Source organism: Berkeleyomyces rouxiae (genome assembly GCF_048999995.1).
Source record: "Berkeleyomyces rouxiae strain 22BRR77 chromosome Unknown BrBRR77_ptg000011l, whole genome shotgun sequence".
Classification (NCBI taxonomy): Eukaryota; Fungi; Ascomycota; class Sordariomycetes; order Microascales; family Ceratocystidaceae; genus Berkeleyomyces; species Berkeleyomyces rouxiae.
In genome coordinates this window covers 790,554-803,671 of record NW_027396501.1, presented here as the reverse complement: position 1 = coordinate 803,671, position 13,118 = coordinate 790,554, and the positions used below count along the sequence as shown (strand labels likewise).

At 50.7% G+C, this 13,118-nt stretch overlaps 4 protein-coding genes across 4 annotated transcripts; 1 reads left to right on the top strand and 3 right to left on the bottom strand.

Moving 5' to 3' along the window:
* Positions 1-495: 495 nt before the first annotated feature.
* Positions 496-2,088, bottom strand: BROUX77_007265 (uncharacterized protein; the record flags this gene model as incomplete). The annotated part of the gene is made up of 5 exons (XM_073752341.1): positions 496-1,085; positions 1,147-1,235; positions 1,367-1,493; positions 1,633-1,661; positions 1,928-2,088. 5 exons carry the CDS (start codon positions 2,086-2,088, stop codon positions 496-498), a joined length of 996 nt encoding a protein of 331 aa, XP_073602676.1.
* Positions 2,089-3,140: 1,052 nt separating this feature from the next.
* BROUX77_007264 (uncharacterized protein) lies at positions 3,141-4,970 on the top strand (the record flags this gene model as incomplete). Its single annotated transcript, XM_073752340.1, has 2 exons — positions 3,141-3,438; positions 3,535-4,970. 2 exons carry the CDS (start codon positions 3,141-3,143, stop codon positions 4,968-4,970), a joined length of 1,734 nt encoding a protein of 577 aa, XP_073602675.1.
* Positions 4,971-5,262: 292 nt separating this feature from the next.
* On the bottom strand, positions 5,263-6,928 carry BROUX77_007263 (uncharacterized protein; the record flags this gene model as incomplete). Its single annotated transcript, XM_073752339.1, has 2 exons — positions 5,263-6,783; positions 6,845-6,928. The coding sequence occupies 2 exons, from the start codon at positions 6,926-6,928 to the stop codon at positions 5,263-5,265; spliced, it is 1,605 nt and encodes a 534-aa protein (XP_073602674.1).
* A 4,208-nt stretch (positions 6,929-11,136) lies between these two features.
* On the bottom strand, positions 11,137-13,038 carry BROUX77_007262 (uncharacterized protein; the record flags this gene model as incomplete). Its single annotated transcript, XM_073752338.1, has 2 exons — positions 11,137-12,035; positions 12,087-13,038. The coding sequence occupies 2 exons, from the start codon at positions 13,036-13,038 to the stop codon at positions 11,137-11,139; spliced, it is 1,851 nt and encodes a 616-aa protein (XP_073602673.1).
* Between the last annotated feature and the right edge of the window lie 80 nt (positions 13,039-13,118).

Below are 13,118 nucleotides of genomic sequence, written 5' to 3'. Positions count from 1 at the left end.
CTTCGCGCAATATTATGGCCACACAATGCTTAGACAAGCCCAAAGAGTCACCATTGTTTACTTTTCGGAAATTCTAACTACTTGTTACACGAAACAAATACTATTGGGCATCCAGCAAAGCTCAACATGTCACTCTTGTGCTTAATAGGAATCCCTAATGGAAACTTTTGTTGCAATATGTTTAAATAGTGTACATGGCATATACCTCAACCGACCTGTGTGGTTGAGAGCACCGCGATGAGAAAAACCTTGCCATTGACTAGGGCGTCGACTGCAGTACTAGGGTTTGAACACCATACAGACATATGTGACTGCCCCTACTTTACATGTTATAGAAGAAGAGATCAAGCGATATTTCAAGGGGAACAGGACAAGGAAGAGAAAGAGGCGGGTTGGGAGCAGGTAATAATGATATCAAGAAGATTGCCGTATCAGATATGAGGGAACCGGGTGAGTAGGAGAAAAGGGGATAGAGTTTAATCGTGGAAAGGAGTTTTACAAAAGGTCACGGCGGACAAACTCGTCGTACAGAGCCTTGCCTAGGCTGGCCGGAGAGGGCTCGACAATGACGCCAGCAGCCTCCAGAGCGGCGATCTTGGTGTCGGCACCACCCTTGCCACCGGAGACGATGGCACCGGCGTGACCCATGCGACGGCCGGGGGGAGCAGAGATACCGGCAATGAAGGAAACAACGGGCTTTCCACCGTTGACGGTGTTGTTGGCCAAGAGGAACTCGGCAGCCTCCTCCTCAGCAGAGCCACCAATCTCACCAATCATGATGATACCATCGGTCTCCTTGTCCTCAAGGAAGACCTTAAGGCAGTCGATGAAGTTGGTGCCGGAGAACGGGTCACCACCGATACCAACGACGAGAGACTGGCCCAGACCAGCCTGGGTGGTCTGGTTGACGGCCTCATAGGTCAGGGTACCGGAGCGCGAGACAATACCGATGCGGCCGCGCTTGTGAATGAATCCAGGCATGATACCGATCTTGCACTGGCCGGGGGCAATGATACCGGGGCAGTTGGGACCAACCAGGCGGGTCTTGTTCTGGGTCTTGAGCATGTCGGTGATGCGGACCATGTCTAGAATAACATTACAGGTCAATTCCAATCCGGAGAGAGTGGAAAGGCAGATAAAACAAACCATGCTGGGGAATACCCTCAGTGATGCAGACAACGAGGGGAATCTCGGCGTTCAGAGCCTCCTCAATACCAGCAGCAGCAACGGGGGGACTGGGTGTTGTTAGTAAGTACATGGGCATCGAACAAGGGAGTTGTGGGAAGCGAATCCTCGGCTACACCCAGCCCGGTAGGCCGGCCTTTGGGTTGTATGCGCCGGGTAAACGGATGCCGGTAGGACTTACGGAACGAAAATGGCCGAGGCAGTGGCGCCAGTCTCCTTGACACCTTCAGCGACAGAAGCAAAGACAGGGAGGCCCAGGTGAGTAGAGCCGGCCTTCTTGGGGTTGGTACCACCAACAACCTTGGTGCCTGTAATGAGGAAAAGTAACAATATCAGTCGAATTGGTTCAGTGTAAAGTGCGGCATGTTGCAGTGGAAAAATCAGCAAGCACTGGCTGTATATGATAGTGCAGCTCAGCTTGGAGAAAGTAGGATTGCCAATTCATACCGTAGTCAATGGCCTGCTGGGCGTGGAAACTGTAGATAAACAAGTAGAGTTAGCAACCAGATCTTAGAAAAGCGTTGTGGCCAAGCTTGACGCTGCCAATCAGGCCAATGGGGAGGAATTCCGATAGCGGCTGAACGAGGCGACAAGGAGCAGAAAGACTGGGGCGTGCCGTGATGCTCGAAATCAAGACAAGATGAAGTTCCGCACTCCCATTCGCAGCTACCAGAGTCACGATCGTGATCTGACAGCCAAGTCGCGGGCCGAGATGGAGGGTATTCCGAGGGGGCAGACTCACGTTCCCTGCTTGCCAGTGAAGCCCTGGAAGAGGACCTTGGTGTCCGAGTTGATGCGAAGGTTCTTGATGGTCTCGGCGTAGGGGGTGGAAGCCGAGCTGTAGTAGCGGGTAGCCTGGCGCAGGGCCGAGCCAATGGGCCGGAGCTGTCTGATAGAGGACATTGTGGCGGGAGATGGAAAAAAAAAAACGAAACCGCAAAGGGAAGAAAAACAGGTAAAAGTCAATTGGGTGCACAAATGCAAATGAAGGGGAAGCAAAACAGCTGAGATGTTTTTGCGTGGAGTTTTTTTTTTCGAGAAAGGTCGAACGTTCGGAAGAGGAAAAAATAGAGAGCGAGAAGAGGGTCAAGGAAAAGGCAGGAACGGGTGATGAAGAAATGGGAAGAAGCGGAGAAACAACCTTGGAAAGGAACGCAGTGCGATGTGGCACTACTAAGCACTCTGGACACTAACTACAGGCACTTGAATACAGGGGCTCCAGGGCACCATTTGGCCCTACAGAGCAACTGCGGCCCTATAAATTACCCCTACAGCTCCAGAGCACAGCTCCAAGACAGCCACCGGCACAGCAACATAACTGCCTGTCACTGCACCGCTTTACTGGCCCTTGAGGCTCTGAGGCTCTCAGGCCGTTACCGTACGACTCCAGGTGGACAGACGATAGCAAACAAGCACCTCTCTGAACAAAGCGCCCTGCGACCATTTTGCTGCTCAATTCACGAAACCGGATCATGTTTTCTTTCGCGATAAATATGCGGCGCCTGTAGTCCGTCCTTCCGCAAAGCCGGCATCCTAGATTCACCTACATGCATGCTATAATTCCATGTAGCTACGGTTACTGATGCCGGCCATCCCCTCCACCATCCATCGTACGACCCCCAAACCCCAAAGCCAAAAATACTACGCGCCCTAGCTCTCAAGAGCACAATTTGGTCGCATCTCACAACATCGCGCATTTCCGCGGATTTTTCCGACTTAATCGCCGGCTAGTTCTAAGTTCTGAGAGACTGAGCCTGGCCTTGCAACCAAGGCCCGAGAAAAGGTCGGTGGATTAAAGGATCGGTCGCACGGGTCTTTGCTGCACGTGACACGGCAATCGGCATTTTTATCGATAAGGCTTTTTGCTAAACCCCGCCATCAAACCTCACAACGAACTGCATGTTTGACATTGGTCGCAAGGCTCACCGGACATCTCAGACGCTCAACCACTCCAAATGTCAACCACAACAACAACCACTGCCTCTTCGCGGAAGCAAAAGCCTGATTTGCTGCCGGAAAATGAACGGTTCTTGCGCTGCTGCGGCGATATCGCCTCAGCACTCATCGAAGACCATGAGACAGCATCCAGAAAACCCGGCGAGCCCAGACGAGATGTGAACCTCAACAGCCTGCGCACGAAGCTTGCCAAAAAGCACAAATTGCATAATATTCCTCCCCTAACCGCAATCATTGCAGCCATTCCGGAACACTACAAAAAATACATTCTCCCCAAATTGATAGCCAAACCCATTCGTGAGTCCTATGATTTTGTACTATCCCAAGTTGCATGCCAGCCATGTCATTATATCAAAAGCCCATTTATTAACATGATATGTTCTTCTATGATAGGCACTTCATCCGGTATTGCTGTCGTTGCTGTCATGTGCAAGCCGCATAGATGTCCCCACATTGCCTACACGGGCAACATCTGCGTCTACTGCCCTGGAGGTCCAGACTCCGACTTCGAGTACAGCACACAGTCATATACTGGCTATGAGCCGACGTCCATGCGCGCCATTCGCGCCCGCTACGACCCGTTTGAGCAGGCTCGCGGCCGTGTCGACCAGCTCAAGTCTCTAGGGCACTCAGTCGATAAGGTCGAATACATCATCATGGGCGGTACATTCATGTCATTATCTCCAGCATACAGGGAAGAGTTCATCGCCCAGTTGCACAATGCTCTGAGCGGCTACCAAACAAATAAGGTCGACGAGGCTGTCGAAGCTGGTGAAATGAGTAACATCAAATGTGTCGGTATTACCATCGAGACCAGGCCAGATTACTGCCTACAGCCGCATCTTTCAGACATGTTGCGATACGGATGCACCAGATTAGAAATCGGTGTACAATCACTATATGAAGATGTTGCACGAGACACGAATCGAGGACATACGGTAGCCTCCGTTGCCGAGACTTTCTGCCTGGCAAAGGACGCCGGCTACAAGGTTGTCAGTCACATGATGCCAGATCTTCCCAACGTCGGTATGGAGCGGGACCTTTATCAGTTCCAAGAGTATTTTGAAAACCCCGCCTTCCGAACAGACGGCCTAAAGATTTACCCGACGTTGGTCATTCGTGGAACTGGTCTTTACGAGCTTTGGCGGACTGGGCGTTACCAGAACTACACCCCCAACGGCCTTATTGACCTAGTAGCACGCATAATGGCATTAGTGCCACCATGGACGCGTATCTACCGTGTACAACGCGATATACCAATGCCACTGGTGACTTCTGGTGTGGAGAATGGTAACCTGCGCGAGCTAGCACTAGCACGCATGAAAGACTTTGGCACAACGTGCCGTGACGTGCGCACGCGTGAGGTTGGCATCAACGAAGTCAAGCATAAAATCCGACCGAATCAGATCGAACTCGTACGTCGTGACTACTATGCCAATGGCGGCTGGGAGACGTTCTTGGCCTACGAAGACCCCCGCCAGGATATCCTAGTGGCACTCTTACGTCTGCGCAAGTGCACGACCAAGTACACGTTCAGACCAGAGCTGACGAGCCAGCCAACGAGTCTAGTACGTGAATTACATGTTTATGGCACGGCAGTGCCAGTACATGCACGAGACCCCAAGAAGTTCCAGCATCAAGGCTTTGGTACGTTATTGATGGAGGAAGCTGAACGGATTGCCCGTAAGGAGCACGGTAGCAAAAAGATTAGTGTCATCTCAGGCGTTGGTGTCCGCAGCTATTATGCCAAGCTGGGCTACTGGCTAGACGGCCCATACATGAGCAAAAACATAGATGGAGATGAGACAGATGGTTATGACGAGGACTAAATAACGCAGAGCTAAAGCGTAGCAATACAGTTCACATTGGGCGGTGGAGTAAAAATATCATTTAAAAAAAAAGTCAATTAACATGCCCTGGTATCATAGACAGGACGGAAAGTCACGAAGCAGGAAGACACGTTCTGATAACAATCCTCTCCAGTAATCTCAAGCAAAAGGGGAACAAAAGGATGAAAAGAAACAATATTACTCAAAGAAAAAAGAGACAAGAAAAAAAAAAGAGCTACACCGGGTAAATCTACAGATATGTCACTCCTTCCCAGATTCCCTGAACCGACAATTACAGCAACACGGCCATGGATCCCAGACCGGCGGCAACAGCGACAAAAGCGCCAGCAAACAGGTCAGAAGCAGCACTGGTGGTCGAGTTGCCAGAGGAGCTGCTAGAGCTGGAGCTGGAGCTGGAGCCGGAGCTGGAGAGGCTAGCGGGCGAAGACTTGGCAGCAGCCTCATTGACGGTCTGGGCAGCAGACAGCTTGGTTCTGCAGTCAGAGGAAGTGGCGGAGGGGTTCGCGACCTCGGCCTTACCCTCGAAGTCGCAGGCGTCAGAGGCCTGGTTCTGGGCAGAGTAGTAGGCATCCAGGACAAAGGCAAGCTTCTGCTTGGCCGAGCACATGGAGTAGGCACCGTAGATACCAGTGGTGGCGTTGGCGTTGATACCAACGCAAGACTCGGGGGATTCGCTGCAGATGAAGCTGAAGACATCGCCGTAGTCCTCCTCGCTCAGGCCAGAAGCAGGGCCGCAGGACACGCTGGCCTCCATGCATTCGCAGGTGCTGTTGTCGGGGGTAGGAGGCAGCTGCTCGGCGACGCGCCAGTGGCTGGACAGACCGGGGCACGTCTGGGGAGAGTTGGAGGGGTTGTACGAGTCGAATGAAACACCCTCGGGCTTGGCAGCGTTGACGGCCTCACCGAGCTTGTCAAAGTTCTCCATGACAGTAACCTCGTCGCCATCAAGCTCGACCAGACCGTAGTCGTTGGCCTCCTGGAAGTACATGTAGACGATACCACCAGAGAAGACATCAGTCATCTCCTTCTCGTACAGAGCAGTGGTCTCCTCCCAGATACGGCCATCAGCACCTCCGACTTCGTTGCAACCGTACTCGGCGAAGAAGATAGGAACGGAGTAGTTCTGGAAGAACTCAATCTGCTTGTCGTAGCCAGACTCCTGCAGCGAAGACTTGCCACACCACGAGTAGATGTTGTAACCCCAGAAGTCAATGGCGTCCTCAACGTCACCGCAGTTGAAGTAGTGGGCAATGTCAATGCGGACCTTGGGGTCGTCGTTGGCGGCGTAACCGACATACAGGTCCTTGTAGCCCTTTTCCTTGATGTGAGCCTTGGTGTCACGGACGGCAGCCTTGACAAAGGCAGAGGCAGGGGTGTTGGTCTCGTCGTTGGTGACTTCGTTACCGGCGAAGAAGCCAATGACGTTGTCGTACTTGGCAAGCTCGTCGATGACGGCATAGTATCGGCTGGCCAGAGCAGTGTCCCAGAGAGGGTCTTCACGGTTGATGGACAGCTTAGGCTCCGAAAGATCTGAGATGACGTAGATGCCAGCGTCGCTCAGCAGCTTCATGCAGGCATCGTGGTTGGCAGTGGGGTCAATCGCGTAGGTACGGATGGAGTTGGTACCAGCCTTGGCCATAAGAGGAACGTCACGTTTGCAGGCCTCCTCGTTGGCCAGAGGGTCGATGTAGTTGGTGGAGTTGGAGGAGGCGCCAGCGGCACCAACCTCTTGCTGGTAGGCAATACCCTTCATGAAGAACTGGGTGCCATTCTGGAAGAAGAACTTGCTTCCCTAGACACGTAAAGGTGGTTAGCATGCGCGCAACGCCGGGCGTAAATGGTGTCTTGCTTACCTTGACGGTGATGCGGTCGAGAGCCACAGCCTCACCGGCCAGTAGAAGGCCAGCGGCCAGAGCGGTTTTGAGAGACGTTTGCATGGTGAAAGATCAAATGGGACTTGTGTATTTCTTTGATGAGAGCAATATCAAGTGGTTTCTGGTCGAGTAAATGGTGACGGGCCCCTTTTTGTATACAAGACAGAAAGGGAAGCAGATAGCCAAGAGAAGAATCCGAATGAGTGTTGGTGATCAAACGAAAGGCAAAGGCGCAGTTGATTGAAACGAGTTGTATATGCACGAGGGGGAAATCAAAAACAGAAAAAAAGAACAAGAAAATGAGGTTGAAAGAGTGTCAAGAAGTAGAAGAACGAAGAGGCTCTGGAACACACACAACACAAAGGCAATGAGATACAGCTTCGAAAAGAAAGAAAAAGGTTCTCTTGCTCGGAAGCGCGGAGGCGTAGAACAATTATATCCCAAAGACGAGCCAGCCAGATTCCCACATGTCCCAGACCAGGGCAAATTACACCCCAAGGCCAAACACTCTCGATAAAGAAGACAACCGGAAGGAAGGAGCGACGCACGGGGACGGATCAGGGGTGCAGGGCAGGGGTGTGGGCCGATAAAGTGATAAAATGGTTGGACGGTGAAGTCTGGAAAGTTCAGTGTAAAGTTTGGCTTGTCTCTACTTGAGGGCTGCACGGCAAGAGCGAACGAGCACAAAAGGACAAAAAAAAGATCAGCTTGCCAAGGCACGAGAAATGCGGTGCTGTTGGAGTATGAATGAGAGAGGGAGAAAGGGAAAGAGGTAAAAAGAAGGGAAAAAAGAAGAAAAAAAAACAGCAGTAGCCCAGCCAGTCAGGCAGGAGCCAGTCCCGAGTCTTTCTCATTTCATGGCGGCTGGGTGGAAAGAGAAAGAACGGCCACAGGATACGAGAGCAACTACCACAGCCATCCGAACCAACGACACAATAACTGCAATAAAATACAACACACCCCCACCAAGGTGTGGTAGAGGCTCTTCTTGGCCTCAGCGTCGCCTTACTGTCGCTCCTCTCCCAGTCTTCAAGTCAGTTCTCCTTCCACTAGTTACCCCATCCCCATCATAGCTTTCCCGAGCTTCCCCATTACCTGCATCCATCAACAACGTCCATCTCTGTCTCTCATGCCTCGTACATACCTTTCTCTCACTCTTCTTATGCTCACCCACCACGTCATCGGGATAAGAAAATAACCCAAGCGGCTCATAAACGGCGCCGAACAACTTCGCCCACGCCACTGCCGCCCGTTTTTCTCTATTTCAGACGGCCGAGGCATTCCTCCCAACTCTGATACTGAATCCAAGTCTCTATTTCAGACATTTCCCGCCTCCCCATGACGATAGACTTGTTTCGTTACAGCGTGAAAATAGCATCTGTGGCCAAGGGAAATTATGCCGAGCTAAGGCGCAGTTTTTTGGCAGCAGCAGCCCTCTTCTGGCTGGGCTGGGCTGGGCACTACATCCTTGGGTCATATTTTGTTTGGCCATCATGGGCCCTGTGAATCTTCTCTACACTTGTGCATGCCTACATACAGGCATTCTTGCTCATATATTGTGTATGTAGGCTTTCTATGCCCCTCCCCTTCTTCTTCCCTAACCTCCCTTCTCCCCCGCCAAGAAATAAGGTCTTGGCAGGAGAAGCAACAGCGCCAGGTAGCTCCCCAGTATCAAAGCAACAAAGCCCGGGGTCTTTCATTATCCCTGAACGTGCTACCAGTCTTGTACCTCTCACAGTATCTGTGTCTGTGCCTGTGTCTTGCTTTGGCCTGTGGGCAAGGTCCTTTCTCCCCCGTCCGCTAACCTGCCGAAGAATCTCATTGTGTGGCGTGGCCAAGTTTTAACTATACACAAAAGTATACTGGCATCTCATCTCACCACAACACAACATGAGTCTTCGGTGCTGTCGTCAACATTATCGTGCTGAGGCTTGTTTCTTGGCAGAAGGGGCGAAAAGGCAGTCGAAATGAAACAACGGCTGGGCGGCCATGAGAATGAATGTCGGCGGTTTTGGTGTAAGTCCTCACCGTGAACTTCGGCGGTTGGCGGTCGCCAAATGTTATTCACTGTACGTAGTTACAACAAGTGATAACTATTGGTTACCTAACTATCTTACTTTTGAAACCTTTGTTCAAGAAACTGCCTAGATCTTAGTTACCAGAAGCATCGGGCGACCTTTCCCCCGGCTCCTGCACCAGTCTCTTTGATCTTGATTTCCAGTTAGTTATTGGAACAGGAACTTCAGTTTTGGGGCACCTGCTCGTCATTCGAACTTGTTTATGCTTCTTTTTCATGTTCGTCCAGCTGCTAAAGGCACTTGAAGGTCAAGTCCAGCAGGAAACAAGAAAAAGAAAAAAAAAGCACACACCAAACACACACTATTTTCCCTGATTCAGTATTATCTGTATGGTATTACTCCTATACTCGTTAGTGCTTTCATACAAGCAAAAAAACAAGCGCCCCTCTGTCACAGTGCAATCAAACTGGCCCCAGGCTCCTGTCCTCTCACCTGCAAGTATCAAGTACCACACTGTACACCGTACATCATTCCCCTATTTCTTGGACCAATATTCATTTCTCTTCATCCTCTTCATCCAAGGTCTAGTCCAATCCATTTTATTGTTATTTTATTTCCACTTTATTCACACAGGTATAGCTTCTTGAAACTAGTGTCGTCTCATGGCCTTGTTTAGCTTCTTTTAGTTCGCTATCCAGACAATGCCAAGCCGAGAAAGAAGAGGAGACAACAGGACTGGAGAAAGCCAGCGAAGTAGTCAAGTCATTCCACAACTACCCAAGTATAAAACCAGGAAAGCATAGTTACGAGATGGCAAGATCAGCTGCCCCCATCTCATTGCTTCGACGTCAACAATTCATCTAGTTAAACGAGCATGCTCCCGATCAAAACGAGATGGCTGTATCTACATCTGCGTGTGTATGTACATACTTGTAGATAAATTGCACCCGCTGACAGGGAGCACAAATCAACCTTGGCCCTGATGCTCAACCCACAGCCAAGATGAGGCTGAGCATATTTTCTGTTAGCCCTCACCTCTCTTCATTGCCTTTTCGTGCCATTTGCCTAGGCCTACACGCCTCCCTTGGCCCTTGAGCCTGTCTCCTCTGGACCAAAAATACCTGCCGCTTACTCCTGTTAAACTTGTCATGTCAGTTGACGTCGATCGCAAGATCAGCATTATGCGTCGGGAATACAAAAGTGCGCAATGACTGGGCGGCGTTTAGTGCCTCCGTATACATCCATGCTTTCATATTTTGTTTCTAGGCAGGAGTAGTTGCACGTTCTGGGCAAATACCCTTGTGCCGTTCTTTGGCTTCTGCCCTACACAATGTAAATAAGCAGAAAAGGATTACATGAGACAAACTTGGCATGCAACCTCAGCCACGACCTTTCCCTCCAAGCACAAGGGTTAGGGGTCAACCAGAGGGTTAGATGTGCATTTGTCTTGGTCTTGGTGTGCATCCTTTTTGTATTAGGGTTGCGTCGTAGATCATAGCAACTGCATTTTTTGAAGTGAGCAGCTTATCATGTTGCCGTTTGGGTTGTGCTACATATAAGTCCTGTGTATAACATCTTGATTAACGACATACTTCTAGTTAACTGCCACATTATCGATAACTATGTAATACATTTTGGATACACGTGTACTGTTTATATACATGGCACCGATCGACGTGCTGTGTGTAAGTCGCAAGTGGGTTCAATCTAGGTTGGCCTCAGGTGCTTTTTCTAGCGTACCTGGTGTATGGTGTACGTGCAGCCGGTCGTGATTGATTTTGCTTGGTTCGCGGGGGAGCAAATGTTCCTGATTTGCCAGAACGTCATCGCCCGTCTGAAAGTCAGGCACTTTCATGTTGACCAGTTTTGCCCATGTAACCTTTGCAATATGCTTAAATACACGCGTTTGCATGTTCTGGTTGAGCGCTCTTCTTTTCCAGCTTCAAACCCAAAATTTCACTCTGATTCTAATATTAGGGGCCAGTTTGCTCTAGTGTGTGCTATTTTTATCAAGATATCTTTGAATCTGCCGGCGTTGAGGCGGACTGCCAGCGCCCCCTCCCATTATTTCCCATTATTATGCGACCAACTATGTGTAACTAACTAGTCAACTACTAGTTATGTATGCATGTATGTATGCAATACATATTATGGCGGTGTCAGCCTCCTACAAGTCATCCATTACTTCTTCGAGAGACTGAAAATCGGCCATGTGAATATTAAATGACCTCCTCTGCCTTCATTATTATGAGCTTACAACGGCCATGACGGCTCATTGGCCGTGCCAAAGTCGAACCCCATGCCTTTATCAGGATCAGCTCTGGGTCCGCTTATAGAGTTTTGGTGAACATGGAGAGCGCGTTGCAATGTCGGCGATTTCTCTCCATTAGCCGGCGGCCGCACCATGTGTGACCGTAGAGGCATCTGAACAGGACCTGGCGAATCAGAAAGACCACCGAGGAAGTTTGACCGACCCGAGAAGCGCGATTTGAACGGCGTGTGAAAAGCTGCCGTGGCAACAGGAGGCGGAGCGGCAACGCCTGATATGTCGCTGGTGACAGGCCAATCGGCCTCCGAGTGACTGTTCGGCGGTCGCACGTTCACCGAGTCCGCAGAATTTGCGGTGCCGGATGAATAACGTGAAGACGCTCTATTCGACATTGCCATCTCTTCCTCGATTGACATGGGACTGACGGGCATGGGCGGTGGAGGGGTTCGCAATCGCCGCAGGCTACCGGATGCCGAACCCAGTCCAGCACTTCCTACATCGCTGATAATGCTGCGTGCCGAAATGGCTGAGCGGCGCCAGCCTAGAGTCGCACCGAGTGACCGGCGTTGGGACTGCGAAGGTTCGCTAGCAATATTGGGCATATGATTGGGAGCAGGAGATGTCGTGAAAATGCGGCTAATAGACTGGCGAAAGCGTTTGACGGGGTTTGTAGACGCGAATGTCGTGCGGTAGTCCCAGTTGGTGCGGTCTTTGGGAGGGTTTGGATAATTCTTTTCAATATCTCTGGTGGCAGCAGCTCCATGTAAATGCAAGTCTGGGCTGATATTGACGACTGGAGAATTGGTGAAGCCGTTTAAAGACCCAGTCTTTCGTCGGTTACGCCAGAGGAGAAATACGATGCCGGCTAGTATGAGAACTCCAGCTGAAGGAGTATTAGTACGAGGTTCAAGATACTACGCTTAAAAACACTCACCTATGATGCCAACGGCCATCCCAGCCTTAGCTCCTGTGCTAAGTCCAGAGTTTGAATCGCCACTTGTGTCGGTATTGGTATTCGGAGCAGAAGATTCAATCACAGATCCAGATCCAGCATCGGTCTCGATTCCGGTAGGGATTGAAGATGAGTCTAAAGGCCATGAGGAAATCGAGGGAGAAGATGTGTAGTGTTCGGATATGGCACTTTCTGTGGCCGAAAGATAACCGGAGTCGGCATCAGAGGTTCTTGTCGGAGAGAAAAAAAAACCAGTATCGGTAGGGGTAGAGCCCGAATTTGTTGCTGAGGTTGAGTCGGAATCTTCAGAGTCCGTGTTTCTAGCGTCAGGGTCGTAGTTTGGATCGTAACCCTCTAACTCGGATGGGGAAGCGGAACCAGTGCCCGAAGCGGAAGGGAGGCCGGAGACGGTAGATGGCAGCGTCGAGTCCTCTGAGGATCCAGTTGAGCCGTTGTTACTTCCATTGCTACTGTCTGTAGTGCGTCCACTATCATTTCCACCGCTACCGTCTGTGGTGCTTCCGCTTCCGCTACTACTTCCACTGCCACTTCCGCCGCTGCTTCCACCACTGCTACCGCTGCCATCAATAGTTCCTAGACGATCGCTGGTTCCAGTTCCAGTTCCAGTTCCAGTTCCAGTTCCACTTCTATTGCTTTCTTCGGGATGCGATGAAGGTTTCACAACTGGCACAACACTCCCAGAATCATCATCGGAAGAACCTGTCTGTTCGGGACTTTGTGAATCATAAAAAGTGGTAGTAGCCTTCTTGCTAGTGGAGAAGCCATCATCAGTAGCCATGGTTGCGGTTGGGTTGTCGACGTTCTGGGCCGGAGTGGTATTGGGGCCTGAAGGCAAGGGCGAAAGATAGACTGGCTCTGTAGTGGCCGGTGTTGTTTGCGCCAGTGGAGTGGAGGTTCTCGAAGCAGAGGACATAGAAGATGATGAAGTAGAGGAGGAGAGAGAAAGCAGTTCACTCTTGGTAGTTAGAGGAAGGGTCTGGTTGGCACTCGAGT